Below are 27,654 nucleotides of genomic sequence, written 5' to 3'. Positions count from 1 at the left end.
CTTCTACTCCAGAAGTTTCTTCTTCAGCTAGGAAACCTGACAGGATGCAACCTCAAAAAGAGGCAAACGAGAGAGATAAGTTGAAAGAAACAAAGAAAAGGAATCGGAGAAGAGGGAAGAGAAACCCAGGAAATTGGCATCAAATACTGTGGTGTATCTTAGTCCAGCACTGAAGACACCGAGGCGTTTAGATCCAGAACCTTGATGGATCTAATCTCCAACTCATCTGCCATTCTTCCTCACTGGAGCTGGCGAGTCCCAGGCTTTATTCTCCTTTGCTAAATGAGAGGCAGTCTCCTCAACCACCTTGAGTGGTTTCAACTTTTAGGTCCTTCTGTTCATAGAGAAGTTTGCCAAAAGCGGATGTTGGCAGAACCATGCGGAAGTTTCTTCAGACTAACATTCTGTTCAGGGCTGTGGGTATTGTCCCAACTGCCCTTCTACTGGCTTCTCCCATTCCATTTCGATTTTCAAATCAAAAACCCATGCATCTGAGCCTTCCTTTGCTAGAGGCATTACTCTGAAACAAATTTTTTGTAACAATACTTTACTACAAGGCAATAATGGTAATCTGCCTTTGTTTAAGAAGCCCAGCTTGATGGTGCCAACTTTACATCCCTTAGTAGATGCCTTTGTGAGGACCTGTGAGAAGGAAGTATTTGAGCTGAGAAGCAACAATAAATGTGGGGGCTTCTATAATATGACTGAAGGTGAGCGGAAAGCCCTACAGGACCTGATAATGAATGATGCACTTGTAAGTAAGCCAGAGGACAAGGGAGGGGCAACTGTTATGATGGATAAGGCATGGTATAGAATGAAAATGTTGGAATTACTTAGTGATACCACCTCATATAGAAGTGTAAACATAAGCGAACTAAAGAAGATAATGTTAGATGATTTAGCTGCTCTAAATCTCAAAATAAGCACTCTATATTTTCATTCTAAAGCCCTGCACTTGATCGTACAAGTAATCTCGTAGGTAAACACTAATAAACTTAAGCACTACATCCTCTTATACACTTTTTAAGCACTTGCTCCCTATTGGTTCTTTCTAATCAGTCAGTTAGTTCCCTATATTATTCAGGCATGTCCAAAGGTCAGTTTCGGGTTTACTCTCCAGTCCAGCTGGTGAATCTGGGAATCTTGAGGCAATGTTACAACTGCCTTATGTATACAGACCACCCTCTCCTCCTCCCAGCAAGCTCAAATATATGTGAGAGATGCAACTATATAGCCAAACTGGAGGCTAAGCTCACTCAACCCAGTACTGGCACAGCCTGTCAGGAGGAGAAGGTAACCACACACACCACAAATCCAGTCTCACATAGACCTATCGCATCAGCAAACCAAACACATAAACACACAAAAACATACTCGGAGGCTGTAAATAAAAATCTGTCTAAGCAGCAGAGACCTCCAAAGCAGACATCCAAGCAACCCCTACCAGGAAACAATACCCACATAGCTCACAAAGTCAGTGTGCCACACAGTCACTGCCCTTAAGGCTAAACAACACATCTAATACACTTGTAATAGGTGACTCTATTGTCAGACACACTGACGTCCCACTCACCAGGCTGACCAAGGAGAAGGTCACTGTAAGCTGCCTGTCAGGTGCCAGGATCCGCCACATAACACAAGCACTCAGGTCACTCCAAAGCAAGTACAAATAGGACTCCGTCATTGTCCATGCTGGTGTGAATGACCTGAGACGTACCTCCCTGGACTACATGAAAAAAGACATAGAGGAGCTCTTTGAGCATGTAGCCCAGGCCGGTATGTCCCTGACCTTGAGTAGCATCTTACCCTCACCAAGAATGATGCCACAGTATAAAGACAAAATGATCAATTTTAACAATTGGCTAAAGTATTGGTGTCATTCAAAGGGGATCCAGTGCCTGTCAGCCTGGGATGACATGCTTGACAAGCCACATTGTCACTAGGGACGGCTTGCACGTCACCCCTGGGTTTTCAAATACTGGCAAAGGCTCTTGCCTCCCCCATAGTGCCTTTTTTAGGCAGGGCTCAAAAGACAAACCCACCTCCATAGACAACACAAAGAAAAAAAAAACTAAGGGTAATGCTGCTCAACTCCAGAAGTCTAAACCTCAGGATGCATGCACTCAAGACTCTCTTCAGTATGGAGAATATCGATATCTGTGCAGTAACAGAAACCTGGTTCAAGGCTCCCGAGAGCACCCCAGCACTAACAGGTTGCTTCCCGGCCCCAAAACTCAGACCAAACCACAAAAGGAGGGGGAATATCCATATTTATCAAAGATACCCACACCTCCAGGTTAGTGGCACTGCACGAAGCATCGGAGACCATCCATGTGCAACTAACAGTGGGTAAAACTGCCTTTCAGTTTGTAGCCTGCTACAGACCACCCTCCCAAACACAGGAACCTCACTCGGCTTTCCTGAGAACAGTGGAGAATATGAAGGTCTCTCCAAACACCATTATTTTGGGTGACTTCAACTACCCAAAATTGATTGGGAAAACTACTCAAGCCCAAACACCCTCGCCCAACGGTTCCTAGAATTTAATGGAACAACTGGTCACTACTCCCACAAGAGGGGAAAACATATTGGATCTGGTCATCACCAACATGGGGTCTCTATATTCCACACCAGCGGTATACCCCTCATTGGTAAGATCAGACCATAAACTAATCTCACTGGACATCCATATTCCGTCCCCACCTCTAGCCAAGGAAACCACGGTGAAGAACTTCTCAAAAGCAAACTTCGCACTTCTCAAAACCGAGGTGGAGTCCTTCAAAGCCCCCGGGCCAGTGGAAAATGCAGAATCCTTTACAAAAGCATTCTATGGACACCTACAGGAATGCATGGAGCATGCTATCCCAAATAAAACCAAGACTCACTCCTCCAAAGACAGGAGACCCATCTGGTGGACCCCGGCCATAAATAAGCTATACAACAGAAGGAGAAAGCTACTACATGATGGAGCAAAATCCCAAAAAGGGAAGACGTCTCTGATCAGTACTAGCAAGAAACTACAATCCCTCATAAAATCATCTAAGGCAGGCTTTGAAAGAAAAATTGCACAAGACACTAAAGATAATCACCAGGCCTTCTTTAGTTATGTCAGAAACCTGGGAGGCAACTCCCAGATATGCTCTGAGTTAGTGCAAAATGACAAAAAATACACTGAACCCACAGACATTGCCAACATCCTGGCAGAAAGGTTCAGTGCAAACTTCTCCCCCCCTTCCCCCCCAAAAGAGCAAATGTCTATCCCAACAGAGTGTAGCCTTCCTGAGATCACAGACGCACAGATGAGAGCTGCCCTCTCCAAAGCAAAAAATACAGCATCAATGGGACCAGACGGTGTCCCGGGCTGCATCTTACACAAGCTCCAAGAAGAACTAAACCCTCATATAAAGTCACTGTTCAATCTCAGCCTTACTACAGGATATGTACCCAAGGAATGGCATACAGCAACAGTGGTCCCACTCCACAAAGGTGGTGCCACAACAGACCCCGGAAACTATCGCCCTATAAGCCTGACTAGCCTGGTCTGCAAAGCTATGGAGCGTATCATCATGGAAATCATAAACAAAGACATTGGGAACCTCCAGACACTGGATCCTACCCAATTCGGCTTTAAGGGCAGATCTTGCCTCTTGAACCTAGTCGACTTCTTTGAAACAGTTACCAAAGCCATAGATGAAAGGAAGGTAGTCCACACAGCCTACCTGGACCTCACAAAAGCCTTCAACATGATACCCCACTCGGGCATCATAAATAAGCTCACCAGCTTAAATATCAACCCCTGTGTCACAAGATGGGTTGCAAACTGGCTCAGGGATAGAACCCACATGGTCAGAATAGCAGGTGCCATGTCAGACTCTAAACCAGTTACAAGTGGCGTCCCACAAGGCTCAGTCCTGGGACCTCTCTTGTTCGGTATATATTTCTCAGAGGTACAGGCTAACACAGGTGGACTATGGCTGACCAAGTTCGCAGATGACTGCAAACTGGGTGCTGCAATCGACTCTCCGGCTGACACAAGCATCCTCCAAAAGGGTCTCACAGAGACGGATAACTGGTGCCAGAGCCATGGCCTAAAGCTAAATGCCAAAAAGTGCATAGTCATCCCCTTTGGGAAAAACAAAGTGCCCACAAATTACCACATAGGTGGTAATCCATTAAGTACGGAAGAAGTAATTAGGGACTTGGGGACCCAAGCAGATAGCAATCTCTCCTTTGACAATCACGTTGCCAAAGTGGTTAGAAAGACCTTCTATATAGCCCACCTTATCATGAAAGGATTCACATCTAGATCAAGAGAAGTCATTGTGCCCCTCTACTCATCACTTATCAGGCCCATAATTGAATACAATGCCCCATTTGGGTTGTACCTTACCTGACACCTGCAGCAACTGGAAAGACCCCAAAAGTACCTCACCAAGAGGATCAAGGGGCTCAAACAGATGCCCTATGCAGCTCGGCTAAAGAAACTCCAGCTCTACTCAGTTGCGTACCGCCTACTCAGAGGCGATCTGTGTCTGACGTATAAAGCCATGTCCAACCCAGAATTAATGGACATGCTTCACCTCAGGAAATCCAAATCCCTATGAGCTACATGCTTTAGGGACTTGAACCTCAGCACAGAAATAAATAGGACATGCTGGAGGGACAGATTCATTTGGCCACACAACAAAATGCTGGAATATAAGAACTGTAGACAACACACCAACCGTTGAGAAAAACACTTTATAAAAAAGGCAAAGCTTTCGGGCAAAAACCCTTCTTCAATACTAATACAAACATAAGTAAAAGCAATTTGCTTTAAATAGGAGCCAAAGGATCACATGACCGCAGCCAAAATCATGTGACACACACAAAATCAAAAAATTCATATATAAACACAATTTTAACAAACATTATAACAAAATTTATACATAAATTAATAATTTATTCATATCCCAGAAGCTCCCCTCACTCTGGAACAAAATCCCAATCCATGTTAGGCAGAGCCCCTCAATGACCCTCTTCAAGAGAAATCTTGACAAAGTAGGTGGGAGATTGTAAGTTTACCCTTGGGATCTCTTCACCCCTAGGATCTCTTCTGTGTCCCTGCTTGACAGAGGTACAGTAAACTAACCTTAAAAGGGCTACCTTCTGTGACCTACTATACAGAGGCACAGTCAACTAATCTAAAAGGGTGGCGAAAGCCAAACACACTCTGGCTAGGCTTATAAATGCCCTAGGGCAGATAGCCTAGTATCAACCTATGAACCTATGTTCTTCGTTTTTCACTGTTGCAGTCATCACACTTGGGTTGCCTGCCTGCAGGTAGCCCTCAGTTGGCCCGAATACCAGAGACTTAATATTTCTGTGTCAGTTGCTGTCACTCCAGGACTGACGTCAGGCTGTCAAATGTATAAAAATAGGCAGCCGACGCCATTACATCAGTCTTTCTTGCCGATAAGCAGAAGCAGTTCACACGAGTGCTGGTCGGCCGCTGAGTTTTCATTTCCGAATTGAATAATCCTGAAGTCTTCTAAAGCTAAGTACCCTATTGGGGATCCTTTTTTCTTGCTCTAACCGATGTCAGAAAAAGTTAACAATTGTCTCTCCTGTTGAAAGCAACTACCACACCAAGATTTCCATTCTTACTGTATCACCTGTTTAGGCCCAAACCACGAAGTACCGAGCTGTCGGTTTTGTGCTTTGTTCAATGTCAGAACTATTCATCTTCAGGCCTTTATTGTCGCTAAATAATTTCACTCTCGATCTCCGTATTCCGAAATGGCTTTGGTAAGCCATCCGACTACCGACCTTCCAAAAAAACGTAAGGATAAAGACAGAGACAGACCGCACAGGTCCAGAACTGCCAACGACGCTTCCGTTAAGCTAGTCGCCAGTTCGCTGGTACTCCAGCGCTTTCGCAGTCCCTGATGCCCGCTTCAGTGGATTCGCAGGCTGCTACCGAGACCCATTTGGAGTCCGGTATGCTGCAAGACTCTTCTTTGACTACGGAACCTGCGGATGTCTCTACCTTAGATGGCTCTAGAGCCGATGTGCAGGCACTGGCTTCTGAGGAAGTTCTTTGCACTAACGATATTCGACACAAACCGATGACTTTTTTCGCATCTTCAGCTCTGTCTAAAACTACTGAGTTTCTAAGGCCAAGAGTACGAGCTATGCCTAAAAAAAACGACGACCCAAACGCAAGCACCTGCTTCCTTGCCACAACATCAAATGCTTAAAATGGCAGAAGACCTGATTATGCTGATTAGTTAAAGCCAGCCTCCCCTGCTAAGAGAAAGAGAGACCTGTCCCCAGCAGCTTTAACAGACCGTGTCCGACGACTCTGAGGTTTCTGATTATGAAGACATGCCTTTATCTGCTTATGAGGGTTCTGATGCAGAGGAATCCATTCCCTCTGCTTCACCTCCAGAGGATTTTTCTTTTGGTGAAACCCTGCATACTTTAAGAGAGCATTTCCACTGGGAATGCCAAGACTTCTCTCAGTCCAAAAAGAGACTCAGAGAATTTTTAGAGTTGCCACAACATAGACCTTTAACAATACCTCCAGTTATGGATGTTGTGGATGATGTCTTTATGGAATCCAGTCTAACTCCTGATACTTTTCCCCCTGCTCCTAGGAAACCATACAGGTACTGCAGAGTTCCTGACTCTCACAAATTTATTTTCAAAAATCCTACTTCTGACCCAGAGGTCATCTCCTAGGGGCCAAAAGGTATAAAAGCAACTACAGCTAAGAATGCCACCCCTTCGGACAGGGATTCCAGAGCTTTAGACAGATGGGGTAAAAAAGTATACACCTCTTAAACTCCTGCCATTAGGGCATTGAATTGCCAGTTTCACGTGCTGAAGTACTAGCAACATATTATGAAACTTGAGCAAACATTAGCTACCTTTACAGACTGTGCAAAAAATAAAGAATTACAGGAGCTGATGCATTCTGCAAGCCAAGTCAGCAAGCATACCTTGCAAATGAGGCTTTGACGCCCTAGAAGCTTCTTGCAGGGCAGCAGTCACTGGTTCTGTACTGAGAAGGCATGCTTGGCTTAAAGAACAGACCTTGCCAGACCATGTCAAATCAAAGTTACGAGACGTTACTTTGAACAAGGACAATTTGTTTGGCACCAAAGCAGAAGAGGTTCGAAAAAAGATGGAAAAAAAAGCTAAATCTATGCAGACAGTCAAAGATTTCTTGCAAGTGCAGCCTCCTAGATTTAGTAGGCATTGCCTCTCGAAGCATTGGTCCTTTACAACACCCTCAAGGCCATCCCAAACTAGATCCAGGGGAAACAGACCCCCCCCCCCAGACTACAGTCTCAGGGTATGCAGAGATCTAAGCAATGGAGTGCCTCCACTTCGAAAACAGGGAGTTCTAAGCCACCCCCTTATGGAAAGATTTCACAATGACTTCTCAACTCCACTCCTCACCTCTGCCCAACTGCTCGTGCCCCTAGGAAGGAAACTTGCCCATCATGCAAAAAACTGGACCTCCATCATCAAAGACCGATGGGTCCTCAACATTGTATCACAGGGGTACAAATTTTACTTCCACTCACTGCCAACCCCAAAAGGGTTCCCAGACCTTCCTGTAAACCAGTGGGCAGAGGCAGAAAACCAAGTTCAAGCCCTGCTCTCCATAAGAGCAATTCAGCCTTTTCCTGCAGAACAGATAGGTTAAGCGTTCTGTTCCAGACTTTTCCTAGTACCCAGAAAAGAGGGCACTTGGCTCCCACTCCTAGATCTGCCCATTCTAAATACCTTCCTGGTGGTACCAAAATTCAACATGCTCACCCTTCAGCAGCTTCTTCCTGTGCTGCCCAAAGATGCCTGCTTAGCCACCCTAGACCTAAAAGAAGCCTATCTGCACAACCCTGTCAGGGACTCATGCAGGAAATATCTACATTTCAGGGCAGAATCTTATGTATTATCAGTTCTTTGCACTTCCCTTTGGCTTATCCACTTCTCCCAGAGTCTTCACAAAATGCCTGGCTCCAGCCATTGCCTACTGCAGACAGAGAAAAATTCAAATTTACCCATACTTGGATGACTGCCTGATTCAGGCAGACAGTCAGGAAATGCTTTTGCAGCACCTGACATTTGTAAAGAACCTTCTAACCTCCCTGGGGTACACTATCAGTTAAAGGAAATCAAAACTAGTCCCCAGTCAAAAGATTGTATTCCTGGGAGCAAGCTTGGACACAGCATCCCAGATGGCATTCCTTACTCCAGAAAAGCAAGCATATCTGACAGGCTACTTCACTCAAATGGCCACTAGAACCCAGCTATCTGCAAGGAAAATCCTGCAGGCTCTAGGGTTCATGGCCTCTTGCATCCTACTAATTCCATATGCCAGACTGCATATGAGGAAACTTCAATGGTACTTAAAAAGTCTTTGGTGCCAACATTCTCAGGACCTGGAAACTGTCATACCTTGTCTAAGGACAGAGTTTCTTGGGTGGGCAGCAGCATGCAACCACAACATGGGACTTCCCTTTACTCAACCCCACCCCATCCATACCCTAACCACAGAAGCATCAGACTATGCCTGGGGGGCACACCTGAATGACAAGTGCATTCAGGGCCACTGGAGCCCAAGTCCAATTCATCTGCACATCAACCAAAAAGAGATGCTAGCTGTTCAGCACGCTCTAACAGCTTTCAGATCCCTACTCTCACCAGGACCCCTGCTAATAAAAACAGACAACACCACAGTTATGTGGTACATCAACAAGCAGGGGGGGTCCCAGCCTTGGACACGCAGGTTCATCTGCAAGCTCAATTCCTGCCTGGCAAACAAAACTCCCTGGCAGACGACTTAAGCAGAAATCTCCTAGACCCACACGAGTGGCAATTAGAATCCAGCACCTTCAGCCTTCTAATCCAGAAATGGAGGACCCCACAGGTGGACCTCTTTGCCTCCCCCCTGCAGTCACCAGCTCAGCGAATTCTGCACCAGGACACCTCACAGCAGGGCCTGGAAAGTGGATGCCCTATCCTTCCAGTGGGAAAATCTCTCTATCTATGCATTCCCTCCTCTGCCCCTTCTCTCAAAAATATTACTCAAGATAAGACAGGACAGACCAAGGACAATCCTGATTGCCCCGGACTGGCCACGCCAGCACTGGTGCCCAGTACTGTGCAGCCTATCACTGGTGTCACCCTGGCACCTAACCCAGATCCCAACCCTCTTCACTCAGCAAGGGGGAACAGATCTTGCATCCGCAACTACAAACCCTAAATCTGGCAGCCTGACTTATTCCTTAAATTCTCCCCCAGTGACCAACCTAAGCAAGCAGGTGCTGGACATCATTCTTGAAGCCAGAAGACCCAGTACAAGGATGTCCTATGCTGATAAGTGGAAAATGTATAGATCCTGGATTCAATCTAAAGGAGAGGACACAGCACTGCCCTCCTTACCTTTAATCCTGGATTACTTAGCATTTCTACTCCACAGAGGCCTATTCTTCTCTTCCATTAAGATCCATGTCTCTGCCATCTTGGCTCATTACAACACTGAGACCCTCCCATCAAACAGTTCCTGAGGGGGAAAACAACTTAATGCCACCAGGTAGAGCACCCACCCCTGCTTGGGACCTTAACTTTGTACTGGAAAAAGTCATGCTACCCCTCTTTGAGCCTGCAGCATCAGCAGAGTTAAAATTCCTCTCTTGGAAAACAACCTTGCTTCTGGCCATCACTTCAGCTAGAAGAGTGTCTGAGTTACAAGCACTTATGACTGTAGAACCCTTCATTATTTTTCATGCTGACAGAGTCTCCCTCAGGATTAATCCTTCCTTTATGCCTAAAGTGGTGTCCAGTGTGGCTCTCGACCAATCTATCCATTTACCCTTCTTCCCTAACCCTCAAAATAAAGGGGAAAGGATCCTGCACTCCTTGGAAAACGTGCACAGGCAGCTCAGATTCTACCTGGATAGGACTAAGCCCTTCAGGAAATCTGACCAGTTACTACTCAGTTTTGCACCAGGGGCAGAGGGCAAAGCCATTTCAAAACAGACAATTTCCAAATGAATACCACACTGTATCCATTTCTGCTACAAACACCATGGGAAACCAACCCCTCAGGGGGTCAGAACACATTCCACTAGGGCAACTTCTACCTCTACAGCATTCCTCAGGGGAGTCCCTACCAGGGACATTCTGGAAGTTGTTACCTGGAGTTCTGTACACACTTTCACCAAGCATTACCACCTGCCTATCTTTTCCAAATCCAGGGCGGGTTTTGCAATAAGTCCTGCAGGGCATACTAGCCAGCCCCAACTCTTCTTGACTGCCTCCACCCTTTCTTCAGCTTTGGGAATCAACCCAAGTGTAATGATTGCAACAGTGAAACACAAAGTTCGAGTGTATTCACTGTTGCAGTCCTAGTTTCCCTCCATGCAGCCCCCTTCTCTCTCTCTGTCCTCTCTGTGTATATTACTCACCCCTTACAGGGGTATTGGTATTGGTATTTACTTTTTACTGGTGGTGATTTCCTACCATAGCATAGCTCCATATTGGGGGGCTCCTGACATTTGGAGCAAGAAAAACTGATGTAATAGCATTGGCTGCCTGTTTTTATACCCCTGATGATGACCTGACGTCAGTCCTGGAGCGACGGCAACCAACACAGAAATACTAAGTCTCTGGTATTCAGGCCAGCTGAGGGCTACCTGCAGTCAGATAACCCAAGTGTGATGACTGCAACAGTGAATACACTCGAACATCTACATTTATGGTAAGTGTACACAACTGTACTATATTCAGCAGAGTTTATATGACTTTATGCTTACGCATCTCATTACTGAACTATATGTGTACCTCCTAGTGGAGGAACCGGTTACTCTGATGATTAAAGAGTTACCCAAAATAGACAAACAAGTGAAAAAACCCCTCCATTAAGACCTATAGTCTCTGTAGGTGGTTGGGCTACTAAACCCTCCTCCATTTATGTGGAACACAGATTGAAGAGAGCCCTGAACAAGTATGACACCATATTAAAAGATAGTGAGGACTTTCTTGTGGGACTATGAAATTTCTGCCAAACCAGTGGGCTACAAGGAATGGAGCTATTGGTGACCATGGACGTGCGGACCCTCTTTACAGTCATACCAAACCAGTATGAAATTGAATCAATTTGATGGATATTAAGTGACAGTAGTGAATATAGTAACAGTGATATACATCAGATAGCTTCCCTACTGGAAATTATCCTAGAAAACAACGTTTTGATGTATGAAGATCAACATTATGTACAGAAATGGGGAGTGGCGATGGTGACCTCCTGTGCCAATTCATATTCCATATCTTGTCATGGCACAATGGGAGATGGATTTTATATTTAAAGACACCAATCAATGGAGGAGACATTTACTGTACTGTAGGAGATTTGTTGATGACTTTTTTTTTTCATTTGGGGCAGTGATATAGTGCAACTCAGTATGTTCATAGACTACCTAAGAAACACCACTGACTTTTTGGATTTTGACATCCTAACATCCGGATCTAGGATTGATTTCCTAGATGTAACTATATTGAAGGACACTGATGGAAAGATAGAGACCTATACCTACAGGAAGGAATGCTGAAGGAACAATTCTTTGCATCGAACTAGTATGCATTCCAGGCATATATTTCCACAGGTCATCAAGAACAAATTCCTATGGCAATCCAGACTAAATACTAAAGATGAAGTCTATGAAAGAGATGTACTTGAATCAAAGAAAGAGCTGTCAGGAAGAGGCTATAGAGATGGTGAAATTAATATGATAGCATGTCAAGCCTCACAGTTAGAGTATCAAGGGCAAAACCGTACTTACATAGGGGACCCCAGAATGGGAGTAAACAAAGATGAATCATATCCCAATATGAGATGCACATTGACTTATAGCAGTAATATTGGTTCAATTTGTAATGTGATAAGCAAGAACTGGCAAATGTTAACAGCAGATGTGAACATATGGAGAATCATAGGTGATGGTCCTAGATTTTGCTACAAGAACAAACCAAATCTTAAACAATTACTTTGTAAGGATTTATTCCCTAAGAAAAACATTTTTGGTTTTCTATAAACAACTGTAGGGGAGCTACCTGTGGTCTTAAACAGATCACTTTTCCCTTATAATATCTTCCAGTTAGTGTTAATAATTTCACAAATAGGATAGCAATCAACTGACATGTCTAAAGAGTAAGCAACTGTTTTTCTCCTTCCTAATACCATTACTTTCACCTTTGGCAAAGGAATCAACTAAAATCGGCTAATATAATGTCTTTCTTTTACAAGAAACTTCTTCTGCTGTTTTTAATAAAACATTTTTGTTGTAATCCCTCTGTGCAAATAAAGATGTAATAAACCTTACTTCTTCTTTAAACTTCATATTATTGGTAGTCATTCTAGAGGCTCTAATGAACTGTCCTCTTGGCCTGTTCTTTTTAATAAAGTATGGATGATTACTCTTATAATGCACATATCCATTTGAGACGGTATTTTTTCCTAAAAATACAACTATCAAATATATTCTCATAATAATTCCAATTTGTAGTGGCATCTAAAAATTTCACTTTAGAGCCAGTCTCCCCCAAGGTGAACTTCAAAAAAATCAGATTGATACTCAGCCAGTGATAAACATTCCAGATGAGTTCCATTCACTATAAAAAAACAAGTCATCCACAAATCTTTTATAATAAATAATCTTACCACTTAAACAACTGGAAGTCCAAGTGTGGGCTTCCCACCACCTGAAGACTAAAGTGTCTTTCTTAAATTCACCCTGTAGGCAGGTGCAAAGTTAAGAACTAGTTCTAAAACGTTAGCATGAACAGGGCTTAATGCAAAGTCAGAGAGATTAAATATCTTAGTATAATAACTGACTCCATTAATAAACCCATTTTCTTGTAGCTTTGAGTTCTCCCACTCCGATTCTGCGTCTGTCCTCCTCCTCTCCTCCAGTGCGACTTCTTGGGCCTGACATCCAAAAAATTATTATCCATGGAAGAATTGTGCCCAGGAGAGTACAGGAGTAGCTAAAAAAAAAAAAATCCCCCATAACGTTGCCATTTAATTTTTGCAGTTTTACTTCCTGTTCCTATGAAGGAATCGCCTCTGAAGGAGTGTCAGGGATGTCACCACCAGCAGGGGCGGAACTGTAGCCGTTGAAATTCTCTGGCCCACTAGAAGATGGAACCATATGCAACAGTCTTATTTTTAAAGGTGGAGCTACTCCTGGAGAGCAAATATGCCTTGTTTTTCTTAAAAGTGGTATTGAGAAAGGAATAAGCAGTTTTAGTATAATAAGCCTTCCTGTTTCTCTTCAGTTTTTTTTCTTTCAGAGAACTGTAGTCTTTCCAAACCTCTCAACAGTGGAAAAAATAATTTTGTATTCACATTGCATGTCCGGTATATTTTTAAGCATAACATTGATCTGGGCATCCACCTTAACTATATATATATATATATATATATATATATATATATATATATATATATATATATATATATATATATATATTTTTTTTTTTACCTCCATTACGTGGCTCATATTGTTTTTAATACGTAATTTTAAAAGTTCGAGTCCAGCATTATTGAAAAACTCAGTGAGCTTCTGAAAAGAAAGAGTCATTGTCAGTAATCCCATTTGGACATTTAAAAAAATGCAGTCCCTTAGGGACTATGTTCATACCCACTCTGCTGTGAAGTCATGAGAGTGTAGCAATGGGTGATGTTTTCTGGTCAGTTTATTATGGCAACTCACATATCAGGGACTTTCAGTGTGCTGGCAGACAAGCTGAGCAGGTGTATTCTTTTTTGAGTGTCCCTCAATCAGACAGTGACAAGACAGATTTTCAGTCACTGGGGCCAGGCTTGATGTTGTCTTTTCACTTTATAATTGAACAAGGACAACAGTAACTTTGTCATGATTTCTCCACAGGATCAAGCACCAAGGGGCTCTCTAGTCCACATTTGGTTCCCTGGTCTCCTTTATGGCTACCTGCCGTCCTCTCATAACAAAATTTCTACAGAAAACCAAGAGGTGCAGGGCTAGGGATATCCTCATTTCCCCCTTTTGGCCTCAGAAAATTTTGTTTCCTTTCCGCTGCCCTCATCTAGTACATCTCCCTGGCTGTTGGATCGTTGGCCAGATGTTATGAATCGCCTGTCCATCCAGTCCGACTCACCAGGACCTACACTCCCTGAAATTAATTACATGGTTTTCTCCAATTTTAATGGTGGCTATAGATGTCAGGCTTTCTGATCCAGTGATTGATATTTTTTTTTTACAGAAACCAAATGCCAGAAAAGTTTACCTTGGTAAATGGAGAACGTTTACCATATGAGCTTCCTTCAGAGGGCTAGACACTTTCTCAGCCCCTTTTCCATCTATTCTGGATTTCTTGGCACAGCTTATTCACAAAGGATCCAACTTCTCAACCATCAAGGTAAAATTGTCAGCCATTTCTAATGGTCACATAGGGCAAAATGTGACAACTTCTGCTTCTCTAAAGATTTCAAAAGCTTTCCTGAAGGGGACCTTCCTGTTAAGATCACCAGTCAGGCATCTGGCTCCCCCATTAAGATATTACTATCATGCTTCAGGCTTTAACAAAAGTTCCATTGAAGCTTGCCTCTACAGAAGATTTAAAATATCTTTCTTGGAAAACTATTTTTGGTGGCTGTTACATCTTGGAGATGCATGCCTTATTGTGCAAGTCCCCACATCTGTTTTTTTTTTTTCATCAGGACAGAGTATCTCTGCCGTTAATAGCCAGTGTTTTAAATCAGATATACTTGTTTTCTCAAGCTGTTGTAAGCTGCAGAGAGACTGGCCTACTGCTCTGCTGTGTTATTTGAAAAAGATGTTTATTTTCAATTGTCTTCTGCACTTGTCTCTGTAATCTGTACAACTGTTTTTCCCCTCCCAGTCGTTGTTGTGGTTTTATGTGTTGGTGGCTTTGAGTTGCCCGCCTCTGGTGTAAAGTTAATAGTTGACACTCCCCCCAGTGACTTTACATCAGATCATTCTACTGTTTTTAGTGAGAATTTACCAAAGGTCCACCCCTTTAACTTCTGAACCTTAGATTATCTCATTTTTTCTCTCTTCACTTTCTACTATATAAAAATAAAACTGTTCCTTTTTCTACTTCATTTTGCTGTTTGCCATATTTATTACTGCTTATTGGTATCCTCACTAAATTGATGACAGTATTCTAGTGAATTGCTGCTCTATTAGCACTGTCTGTTACTGTTGTGATTTGTGCGCTATTGTTTCAAAGCAATCTACTGATTAACTATATTTCATTACTGTTTAACTGCATTTTACTGCATTTTGTTGCTGTCTAACTGTAGTTTTTCATACTACAAGTGCTAGTCTTTTAAGTTGACTGTTTTTCTAAAAAGCAAAAAAAAAAAAAAAACTTCTGGGCTTGTTTTCCACCTTTCCTGTTGCTAGAGTAGTCCAGATACAGATTTGCAGTATCCAGGACTGTTTTGTAAGTTTCTGAGTTCCGCAGACCCTTCTGTGTTAGAGGGAAGCTTTCCAGCTTATCAGTGGGAATGGTAAGCTCTAAGTAGCGCATCTACCACAAGTGGTGTGGTTTCCAGCTCTGAAATTGTAGTTTTATTGGCCGTTTGGGCAGATTTTCTATCCCTTTCAACTTTCTCTTCTCTCTTGCACTTTAATTAGCTTATTTGCCAGCACTTCATCAGGCTTTTTGTAGCAATTGCTCTAGATATCCTGTAAGGAAACAGCTTCAATACTTAGTAATGATGACCATCCCTCCTGGCATGTCTAAAGGTCAGTTTCCTGTACTTTCTCCTATTAACCTGGTGAACTTGGGCATTCTGAGGCAGTGTAGCAACTGTGTCATGTACACAGACAGCCCTCTCCTCTTACCTCCCAACACTCAGACTTGTAAGAGATGCGTAAATATCTCCAAATTGGAAGGCATGCACTCTCCAGCCAAGACCAGAATAGCTGGTCAAGAGGAGAAAGTCAACAGCTGCACCACACCACATGGAACACATAACCTTCCAGAACACCCACCATCACAGCCCTCACATAAAAACACAAACCACACACCCACCTTTGCAGAGGCTCTCAACAGAAATCTACCCAAATAGCAGAGACTTCCAAGGCAGAAATGTACTTGACCACCACAACACAGCACAAACCACAAGACACATAGCTCACCTACACAGTGTGCCCCTCAACCTAAGCCCCTAAGGCAAAACAGCTTGCCCAATGCAATAGTCATAGGTGGCTCTATAATGAGGAACACTGATATCCCACTCACTAGGTTGAATAAGGAGACAGTAACAGTCAGCTGTCTATCATGTGCCAGAATCCAACATATAACACCACTCTGTCATTGTCCATGTGGGTGTGAATGACCTAAGACGCACCTCCCTGGACTACATGAAAAGTGACATGGTGGATTTCTTGGATTATGTGGCCCAGGCAGGTATGACCGTAGCCCTGAGCAGCATCCTACCATGCCCAGAATGATACCACATTACAAACAAAAAGTTATGGACTTCAACAATTGGCTAAGTTTCTGGTGTCATTCTAAGGGGACCCAGTATCTGTCTGCTTGGGTGACATGATTGACAGACCTCTTTGCTTTGCCAGAGATGGCCTGCATCTGTCACACCTGGGTTTCTGGGTACTGGCTAAGGCTCTTGCCACCCCTGTAGTGCCTTTTTTAGGCGGTGTTCCAAACACCAAATTACTACCATAACAGCTGTAAATAAATGCAATCTGAGGGTCATGCTGCTCAATGCTAAAAGTCTAAATCTCAAGATGCACTCGCTCGAAGCACTCCTCAAAATGGAGAACATTGACATTTGTGCTGTAATGGAGACCTGGTTTAAAGCAGCAGAAAGCACCCCTGCACTACCAGGCTATAACTCATTCCACACCTTTTGGCCCCAGAATATGGACCGAACCTCCAAAAGCGATGATGTCTCCATATTCATAAAGGATATGCACACCTCCAGACTAGTAGCCCAGTATAATGCATCTGAGATACTCCAGGTACAACTAACACTGGGTAAGATGGCGATTCATGTCGTAGCCTGCTATAGGTCCCCAACCATGTCCCAAGACTCACTCCACATTCCTAAGCACCCAGGAAACTATTAAGATCCAACCCAACACTCTCATACTAGGTGACTTCAACTACCCCTCCATCAGCTGGGAAAACTACTCATGCACCAATGCACTGGCCCAACGTTTCCTGGAATTCATCAGTTCCAATGTCCTGGGCCAGCTCATTCTTACCCCCAGTAGAAGAAGCAGTCAATTCCTCCCTGGTTAGATCGGACCACAAACTAATCACCATGGAAATCTACATCTCACCCACACCCCCCACAAAGGTATCCACCATGAAAAACTTCTCCAAAGCTGACTTTGGTCTCCTAAAAACAGAGGTGGCTTACTGCATGGCACCCATGCCAATGGAAAATAGATGCATGACTTGCAAATCATACACCAATGCACTGTATGAACATGTCCATAAATGCATAGAACTAGCTATACCCAACAGAACCAAGATGCTCTCCTCCAAAAAGGAAGCCAGTCTGGTGGTCACCTGCCATTAATAAACTCTACAACATAAGGAAGAAACTGTTGCAGAAAAAGGTGAAGTCCCAAGACTGGAAAAATTCCCTTATTAGCCTCAACAAAAAGTTAAGATACCTCATCAAAACCTCCAAAGCCAGCTATGAAGGCAGAATTGTAGCAGACACTAAAAACAACCACACAACCTTCTTTAGTTATATCAAGGATTTCCATGGCAATACCCAGATTTGCTCTGAGTTACTGCGCAATGGTACCTCCTATACTGAGGCAATAGATATTGCCAGCATACTGGCCAACAGATTCACTGCCAACTTTACCCGTCTCTCCCCCCCTTAAAAGACCAGTCTCTATACCAGAAGATTGACAGGCACCCAACATTACTGCAGCACTGGTTAAAGCTGCATTGTCTAAGGCCAAGAATACAGCTTTCATGGAACCCGACAATATCCCCAGCTGTGTTCTACATGAATTACAATGTGAGCTGGCACCACATCTATGTGCTGTGTTCACTCACAGCCTCACCTCAGGCTTTGTCCCTACCGAATGGCGCACTGCTACAGTCATGCCTCTCCATAAAGGAGGAGCAACTATAGACCCTGGAAATTATCACCCCATTAGCCTGACGAGTCTGATACGTAAGGCTATGGAGCGCATCATCATGGACCTAATTAACAAGGATACAGGGAATCTCCAAACGCTAGATCCCATGCAATTTGGTTTTGTGAATGGTAGGTCATGCCTGCTCAACCTGGTTGACTTCTTTGTGTCAGTTTCTAGAGCAGTGGAGAACGTAAAGCAGTTCATACAGCCTATCTCGATCTGGCCAAGGCCTTTGATACCATTCCTCTCTCAGGAGGTACTGATAAACTCAGCAAACTAGGCATCAACCCCTATATCGTTAGGTGAGTTGCAAATTGGCTCACAGATAGAACCCACAGTGTGAAAGTAGCAGACTCCAAGTCAGACTGCCGACCAGTCACGAGTGGAGTCCCACAGGGATCGGTCCTGGGTCCTCTCCTGTTTGGCATCTACTTCTCAGAAGTGCAAGCCAACATGGAGGAACTCTGGTTGACCAAATTCACAGATGACTGCAAGCTGGGAGCCATTATTAGCTCCCCAGGTGATGCAGACATCCTACGGAAAGGTCTCACTGAGACCACTAACTGGTGTCGAAACCATGGCCTTAAGCTTAATGGCAAGAAATGCGTAGTCATCCCCTTTGGGAAAACTCTGTTCCCACTAAATACCACGTCAATGGTAGCCCACTGAACACTGAAGGCGTTATAAGAGATCTGGTGGCACAGGTTGACAGCAACCTCTCCTCTGACCACCACATTGCCACTGTGGTCAGAAAGTCCCTTCTATGTGGCACATCTCATTACCAAGAGTTTTGCATCCAGAAAGAAAGAGGTCATCATTTCTCTCTACTCTTCCCTCATTAGACCAATTATAGATTATAATGCCCCATTTGGCATGTGCACCTCACTAGACACCTGCAACAGTTGGAGAGGGCACAAAAGTACCTCACGAAGAGGATCCTAGGCCTTAAACGCATGTCCTACATGGACAGACTCAAAAAAACTCCAGCTATTTTCTGTCTCATATCATCTACTAAGAGGCGATCTCTGCTTGACTTACAAAGCCATGTCTGACCCAGCTCTGTTAGAAATATTACATGTAAAGAAATCCCAATCCCAGGTGGTACAATGCCAGGGCACTTTGATGGGCTAGGCTTGTAAAGGCCCCAAGGCAATTAGCCTAGTACACACCTATGAACCTATAAGAAATCCTCACTTTCTCCCAGAGGTGGCTGATCAAGTGTTCATTTTTAGTGAAGGTAGGAAGGATCAACCTGTGTGAAAATAGGTTATTTCCAATTGGCTGTCTAAAGCTAGTAACCTTTTTATTATACTCACCATGGCAAAACTGTTTCAGGCAGAGAGAGAGCTTTACCTTCATCTATGTCTTTTTTGGAAAGGATTAGATTCTAGAAGTATTCTAGAAGTAACTTGGTCCTCTGTACATTTACAAGGCATTTCAAGCTTGATTTCTTCTCCAAGTCTAGAGCAGGCTTTACTAGGACCATTCTCCAGGGGCTCCTGATCCTTTCTCCCACCTCCCAAATGTAGTAAGCTAGGATAATCTACTGTATAGGTAAGGCTACTGCAGCAGTGATCAGTACAGTGAATGTAGAACAGTTGCGTAAGTACTTTTTTTCTTTTGTGTTGCATTTTTATTAAAAGGTATTTGGATACTTTTATTGGGAGATATGACAGTGTGTTTTTTATGGTTCCATTTGATACTTATTAATGCTGGTGGATCTCCGTAGTTTTTTTTTTTTTCTGTTACCATAACAGTAGATGTTCAAATGGATCATTGCTGCACTAGCCACTCACTCCCTTCATCCCTCTTGTTTTCCGGTGTGCTCTTTATGCCAAGGTGTGGACACCTATTGTTTGCTTGTTCCTAGCATTGTCTTTTCAGGGCTCAGCCTCCCTGTCCCTATTGGTTTAAATGCTTTGAAGGGCTTGGAGCCCAAACCTGTCTTTTTAGTCAACTCTGTTCGAGCTAACAGTGTAGGGGCATGGAAGCTGCCCTGAAACCCTGGAAGCTGGTTGGCTGTTGTATCCTTGGCAGGATAAAACTCATATAGCGAAGGCTACTGTAGCAGTGATCATTCAAATATCTACTCTTATGGTAAGTTTATTTACGCAGCTGTACACTCTTGATACTGCAAAGCTGCCAACATAACTAGAGGTGGAATCTTTACAAAAGGGGAAAAAAAGGCAAATTTCATAGACATAAAAATTTGTGGGAACAGTACATGTGGAATAATGTTTAGGTAGAGGAATGAGGTTTAAAGGAAGGCAGGAATTAAGTAACTTGTAATAATGTAGTGAATGAAAATTGTTAAAAAGTTAAGACGTATGTATGTGTGTGTGTGTGTGTGTGTATATATATATATATATATATATATATATTTACGTGTGTATGTATATATGTATATATATATATATATATATATATATATATATATATATATATATATATATATATATATGTCTCCTCAAAGCAAGAGGTTCTGCAGTTTGATTCTTGGCTGGGGTGCCTTCTATGCAGAGTATGCATGTCCTCCCTTCGGTCACGTGGGCTTCCTGTGGGTACTCTGGTTTCCTCCCACATTCCAACGACATGCAGTAGGTGGACTGGACACACTAAATTGGCCGTAGGTGTGTGTGTATATGTGCACGAGTGAGTGGTATGAGTGAAATACCATGGCAGGGCTAGCCACCCGGTGGTGTAGACCTTGGCTCAAGATGATTGTCACTGCTGAAGTGACACCCCTACCCCATGTGCAAAATGGGAAAAGGGGTTGAGGATGGATGGATGGATATATATATAGATCTACTTTGAACCATCAAAAGCTCACTTGTGCAAATCGCAAGTGAGCGAATCCACTTCAGTGAAATTGCATTTCAGCAAAAATGCACTTTAGCGAATGTCACTTCACCGATCCACAAAAAAACAGAAATAAAACACACTATACACATTTTTGCAGTGGGCAAACTTGCCTGCGCCCCACCCCACCTCGTTACTTAATTGTATCAACTCCGAGATCACACTGCAGTGGGGAAAAGGGTATATTCCCTTACTTCACTGTACTGTGCTTCAGTGAAATGAATTTCGCAAAAGTGCATTTTCGCTGAAGTGGATTCACTCACTATTCGCACAAGTGAGCTTTTGATGGGTCGAAGTAGACTGTGTGTGTGTGTGTGTGTGTGTATATATATATGTATATATATATATATATATATATATATATATATATATATATATATATATATATATATATATATAGTGTTGTGCTAGTTACTTATAAAAGTAATAAGTTACTATTACTAGTTACTTTTCAGTGAAAGTAATATACTATTATTACTTATTACTTTTCTAAAAAAGTAATATATTACTAGTTACTAACTAAAGTAACAGGTTACTCTTGAATTACTTTTACATAAGTATAGTTTATCAGTCATTATATTACGTCACATTACAGTCCACCAGTATCACTCAGTAAACACAATCTCTGTAGAAGTAAAAGTCATCCAAATAATTCCACAGTAAATTACACATCTGTATTTAATGAAGAGGTTGCTACTGGCAAAACAACTTTACATTTCAATGTTTCATCTACAAATTCAGTGCCTCCTGCCCTTGAAGAATTAATTCCCTGCTACATTAAAAGAAATTGGTAAGCTGGTAATACTGCAATAGGAAATGACTGACAAACTGACAACAAGTTCATAGTTACTAGGCATCTCACACAAAGAAGGACACACTCGAGTGTAGAATCCCTATCCCCCTTAAAATGCACCAAATAATCAGCAATCAAAAGGGCACTGCAATATCAGCACTTCATCTACATGGTGTGGGAGTAGAATCCACAGTTTTCTGCACCGAAGACAATTATGCTACTAACACTGCTTTCAAATTCTACAGCACAAACAGTGACTGCCATTTGCTAAACAAAACGGTTACATGCACATTGAAAACAGACTTAGTATGAGCAGCAGTAAACTTATCTTCCATTGAAACTCCCAATTTCATGAAATGAAATGAAACTCATAATCTCTTAAAAATGCACTGAAACTCATAATTCCGGGAAAATGTACTAAAATTCAAACTTAGTCACGTCAGTAGTCTGGAAGTTGATGTAGAGGATTCAGGCTCTTGTCTCCAGTCTCCACTGAAGCTCAATTCCTTCAGCAGTCTGGTAGTACGTGTACAGGGTTCAGGCTCTTGTCTCCTGTAACCAATAGCATCAAGCCTGATCAAGTTAATTGACTAATCTGCCCCCCTCTCCAACTAGGGCATTACATACCATAGCTCCATATCTCTTATCCTCATAGCATAAGAAATCTGAATAAAGTGCAAAATGGCCCCAAAATAGAGACAGATTTTAAATGTTACTATTATAGACTTAGAAATTTGCTAAAATAACATTTGTCTTGGCCTGCATTTTCTAAAAGAAATTGAAACTCAAATGTTTGACATTATTTAATTATTTCAGTCCTCAGTGATTTTCCGGAGAACCACAAATGTTAAGGAATAATACAAAATATAAGGCAAACATCTGGACATTTGAGAGGTATGTATACTTCTCATCCTCTTAGTGCAAGAAATCTGGACAAAGTCTGAAATAATGGGGATACAATGGCCCAAAATAGGGATACATTTTAAATATTGCTTTTTTTAGCTTAGTAAGTTGCTAAAATAACAGGATTTGTATTAGTATGTATTTTATGAAGGATATGAAGTCTGAATTTCATATATGTCATTATTTAGTGATTTCAGTCCTCCATGATTTGCCGGAAAACCACAAATTTTTTGACAATCCGACCAAAGCTATGAGGCTAAATCTGGACAGTTGAGACACACACACACACACACACACACACACACACACACACACACACACACACACACACACACACACACACACACACACACACACACCTATTCACTCACATAGTGACACACATACATGCACTTTCTCTCTCATACAAATAGAAAGGATAGTTTAAATTACATACACATGCACTTTCTCTCTCATACAGAAATTAATTGAACCACTAATTTAAACTCTCTCTCTCTATATATATATATATATATATATATATATATATATATATATATACATATACACACACACACACACACACACACACACACACAAATACATACATACATACACACATATACATATACACACCCTCACATTCTTACCTTCTCTTTAAATGGAATGGCTATTTTAAATTCCACGTGAATGTGAGGAACATGTTAACATCCGAGTTGGCACACGTAATGCACACTGTTCTTAAAAGAGAAGATGCTGCCACCATGGAGTAAAGATGTCGTGGGTATTTTTTGTCCTGCAAGGTCACACATACAAAAAAGTCTCAATTTGGACATTTGAAAAGCTAGCAGCATCAAGAAGTGTAAATAGTTGTGTAACAACCTTTTACTGCTAGAGGCAGGTTCAAAGCAAAAAAATAAGGGATAAAAGTCTCATAACAGGGAAACATTTTAAATAACAGTTTTACTGACTTTAAAATATTACAGAATAAGAAGAGATGAATTAGCCGAATAGCTGTTGGTCATTATGCTTCATTGTGTACAGCTGTCCACCTTTTACAATCAACAATTTTAAGACAGTCTACAATTCTAAGGCAAAATCAGAAGCCCTAAAGTAGTACGCTGATAATAAAATTGGCAACCATTCATACAAAGTCCTATAAATCTACTGCCAATCATTAGCGGACCGAAGTTCCGCTGTGGCGACCCCTAACCGGGAAAAGCCAAAAGATCAACAACCACCACCTCTAAAATTTACAAGAGACAAATTATACCCAGTCTTGTAACATGCCTTGGTAGTGCTGTCTCAGCCAGCCCCTCCTAGCTATTATGTTTGATTGATAGTGCTTGTGACCAATAGACTGAGAGATAGATTGGGTTGTTTCTTTGAATGTGGTGGTGGGGATATTAGATACAATCGGGAGACTGGGAGTTCTAGCCTGGCATTCAGGAAGTTAGGAAGAATGTATCATTGTTGACATGTAGGGCTGTTTTCACGATATGGAGGTAAATATGAAAATGGACAATTGGTATTGTTAACTGTATTTTATTACTTGTGGATTGTGTCTCCTTGGAGGTCAGTTCTTTCGGAGATGCAATGGAACTTTCATTTTAGGCATATTCATAGTGATAAGAGGTCCCCAGTAATGTTGGAGAGCTAAAGATTGACATACTATCTGTAAAGGTGCAGCATTTTGCTTTAAGTATGCTAAAAGCAATGGTGTACTGCAAGGAGGTGTCCTTTAGGTTGCACAGTTCTAGCTAATGCAGGGTTGTGTGTTACAAAGAGCAGTGTATCATACAGTAAACCTGGAAGGGGCAGAAACACTCAGCAGCAAAGACCCCCTTTTTTTTGGTCACTCAATATCTGCCCCAGCAGGTCTCCCTACTTGTGATTTTGCAAAGTAATATATTACTCTTACTTCATTACTGTTTTGAAAAAGTAATGTGTTATATTACTACTTACTCAAAGTTGTAATATGTTACAGTAACATATTACTTTTGTAATGAGTTACTCCTATCACTGTATGTATGTATATATATATATATATATATATATATATATATATATATATATGTATATATATATATATATATATATATATATATGTATGTATATATATATATATATATATATATATATATACACACACACACACACACACACATGCAACATACACATTGTATCACAGTGACAATGGAAACTGTTATAGTTAGTTTTCGTTGAATAAATATGTAAACTCATGTTACAGATTAAAATGTAATGACTTAATACAGATGTTGAAGAATATTTTCTGTCACAGTTTTTATTTTAGGTGTTTCCCTGCCTCTTTCTGCTTTAACTAGAGGATTATTTTGCCCTGTTTTATATGATGTTGAATATTAAATGATGACATTTTATTCTTCTTCTGTACATCATTAGAGATTCAGTATGAGTCACTTTGCTTTACTGCTTCACACCAATTGTTTGCCTCCGTATTATTAGTGTTTACGCCTGGTTAATTTTCTAGCTGTCTTCTGTGTATGCAACAGTTGCTTCCAGTTGCCCATGCTATTTCATGTAAATGTCTGTACTTCAGTATATTGTGAACATGCAGAAAATGTCTGTGAGATTGCAGCAAATACAGTGAAAATTAGGCTGCAGTGAAGAGCCTTTAATCATCTTCATCTTTAGACTGAAAAGGACCAGACACTCATGATATCTCTTAAACAGTACTAAGAAGAGAAACTATGAGTTTTTGTATGGTTAAAATATTTTTTAACTTAATTTCACTGCTACTGCCTACTGGGATGCTGACCTATACTTGAATAAAGAGAAATTTGTTATTTTTTATTTTTATTTTAGTAATTCACTGAAGCATTTTCAAATGAATTGCTGCTCCCAGAGTACTTCTTGTGAATTGTTTTTTACATGATTTCTAGGTAACACCATACCACACTGGCAGAATAGAGGGATAATGATCTGACTATGGCATAGCTGACCTGGATTCAATTAGCTACATAGATGCCTTATGGAGCAGCTACCCCGGGAGGGTGGTTATGTAGGCATGCTTCATGGTGACCCTTGGTGGAGACTAGGGACATCATGTTGGGAGGTCATCGCTCAAGGAGAGAAGGAGGGGTGGTGGGGCTGGCTGAGCTTCTGTGAAGGAGTTTATTTGTGCTATACGTCCCCATTGCATGCCACCCATTTGATGTAACCACAAAGTCTGCAGTTGAGCAGGGGAGTAACATGGAAGGACTAATGCAAAAAAACTCCTACTGCTAGTGGAGGCAGGATGCTCTTAACTTCCATGACCATCTCCTCTGGCAGGGGTGGAGGGATGTAGAAGCTGGCAGACCCAACATTGACATGGGGCACTGGGTAAGAAGGCTGTAGGATGATGCACAGAGGTGAAAAGTGCTCTGAAATAAAATATCTAGGTTACACCTTCCCTTACTTTTATGATATTAGTAAGACTTTTTTTTTGTCAACATCTGCACATTTGTATTAACTTCTTGCTTTATTTTTAATTTGAACATGAAAGTAGAAATAGGTCATCTTGTCTGACAAAGAGATGTGCTCGTGTCACTTCTAAACATAAGAAGTGCTCAGTATGTGCAGTAAAACTTCAAAAAGTTCCCATTTTCTCAGTACATTTTGAGAGAAAGGACTCTTCTGTATAATCTTTCATTAAGGAAGGGTACAGACTGGCCAAGAAATGTGCATATGTACTCAAATAGTCATGTATTCACTTTAAGGGGATGGAAATGTCCAAATCAGCTTGCAAGTGTTACCGAATTGAGCAAATAGGAAATGAGTGTTAAAAGTGTAACAATATGTGACTCCAGTAATGCTGAGTATTCTCTTTTTAAAATGAATAGTGACAGCATGTTCTTAATCTTCAGTAATATTTTGAAAATTTGTTTGTTTTCTAGTTTGTCAGCTGATCTAATGAAGTTGTGCGGTGAAGTGAAATCCAAAAATAAGGTAATCTTTTGGCATTGTTGTAATACATGTGTATATTTTTAGGTTAGCTGTGTGGAAGAGTTCTGCTTTTTATAATGCATACAATACCATCTAGAATTCTCTGTGGTTGTGTTCATTTTCTCCACCAGTGAAACTTCTGCATCATTTTTTAAGAAGTTCCTGTACTCATAAGTGGATGCATACTGTGATGTTACACATTAACTGCGTAAGCTTACTTATTCTCCACACTCCCTGTAGTTTTTTGCAGCTAGCACAGTTTGAGTCTCATTTCTTCCTATGTATCTGCATGTAAATTCATCAAAATCCTACACTAGCTAATACAAGGTAGCTTCTCTGGTATCAGGCAGCATGATACCTTTTACAGCACTAATGACAAGCTGGCACAAACATAGAGGACTGATGGAGTCCCAAACCACTTAGAGGAAAGTACATATTTTTTGCAGCCTCGTGGTCCTCAAGAATAGAAGTAACACCAGTTTAGATGAGAAATGAACCCATTCTGGTCATCCTTTGTTAATGGGCCAGTGATCATAATGAGACATACCCTGGGCTCCGTCCTGTAGAGAGGTGCATGTCAGGGATCTTTGTTTCCCACTCCCTGGTTATTGTGCTTAAGCATTGGTTGCTTCAGGATGTTATCTGAAAATGGTCATTTCACTCACTGTTTTATGGATTCAGGTGCTCAGAGTTGAGGCTTTTCTTCCTGGGACTTTCTCCCAGCCCCAGAAGGCTTGGTCAGCCCTGATTGAGGTTAAACTATTAAGACTAGCCAGTAGCAGAGTCTAATTTAAGGCAAATTGTGTGATGATTGTTTGATTTTTGGCAGAAGCTTGAGTTGTGTGTGTAGGATTTCACCATTATGGACTTTAATGTGATGTCAGCAGGCCTCTTCCCATTGTACATTAACTTCCAGTGTGCAGACAGTTGCATATGGCTCTGTCCTCCCCAATGCTTATGTTA

The 27,654-nt window shown here is 41.8% G+C and overlaps 1 protein-coding gene across 1 annotated transcript in view; it reads left to right on the top strand.

Annotated features, from left to right (window-relative positions):
- The window catches only part of LOC122815018 (kinesin-like protein KIF21A), a 1,294,913-nt gene that overhangs the window by 837,014 nt on the left and 430,245 nt on the right, over positions 1-27,654 (top strand). The window contains exon 23 of the mRNA XM_044087270.1: positions 26,643-26,694. Coding sequence (XP_043943205.1) covers positions 26,643-26,694 — 52 coding nt within the window. The remainder of the gene's footprint in view (positions 1-26,642; positions 26,695-27,654) is intronic.

Source organism: Protopterus annectens, chromosome 11.part0 (assembly GCF_019279795.1).
Source record: "Protopterus annectens isolate FY-2018-M chromosome 11.part0, PAN1.0, whole genome shotgun sequence".
NCBI lineage: Eukaryota > Metazoa > Chordata > Ceratodontiformes > Protopteridae > Protopterus > Protopterus annectens.
This window is presented reverse-complemented; position numbering and strand designations above follow the sequence as displayed.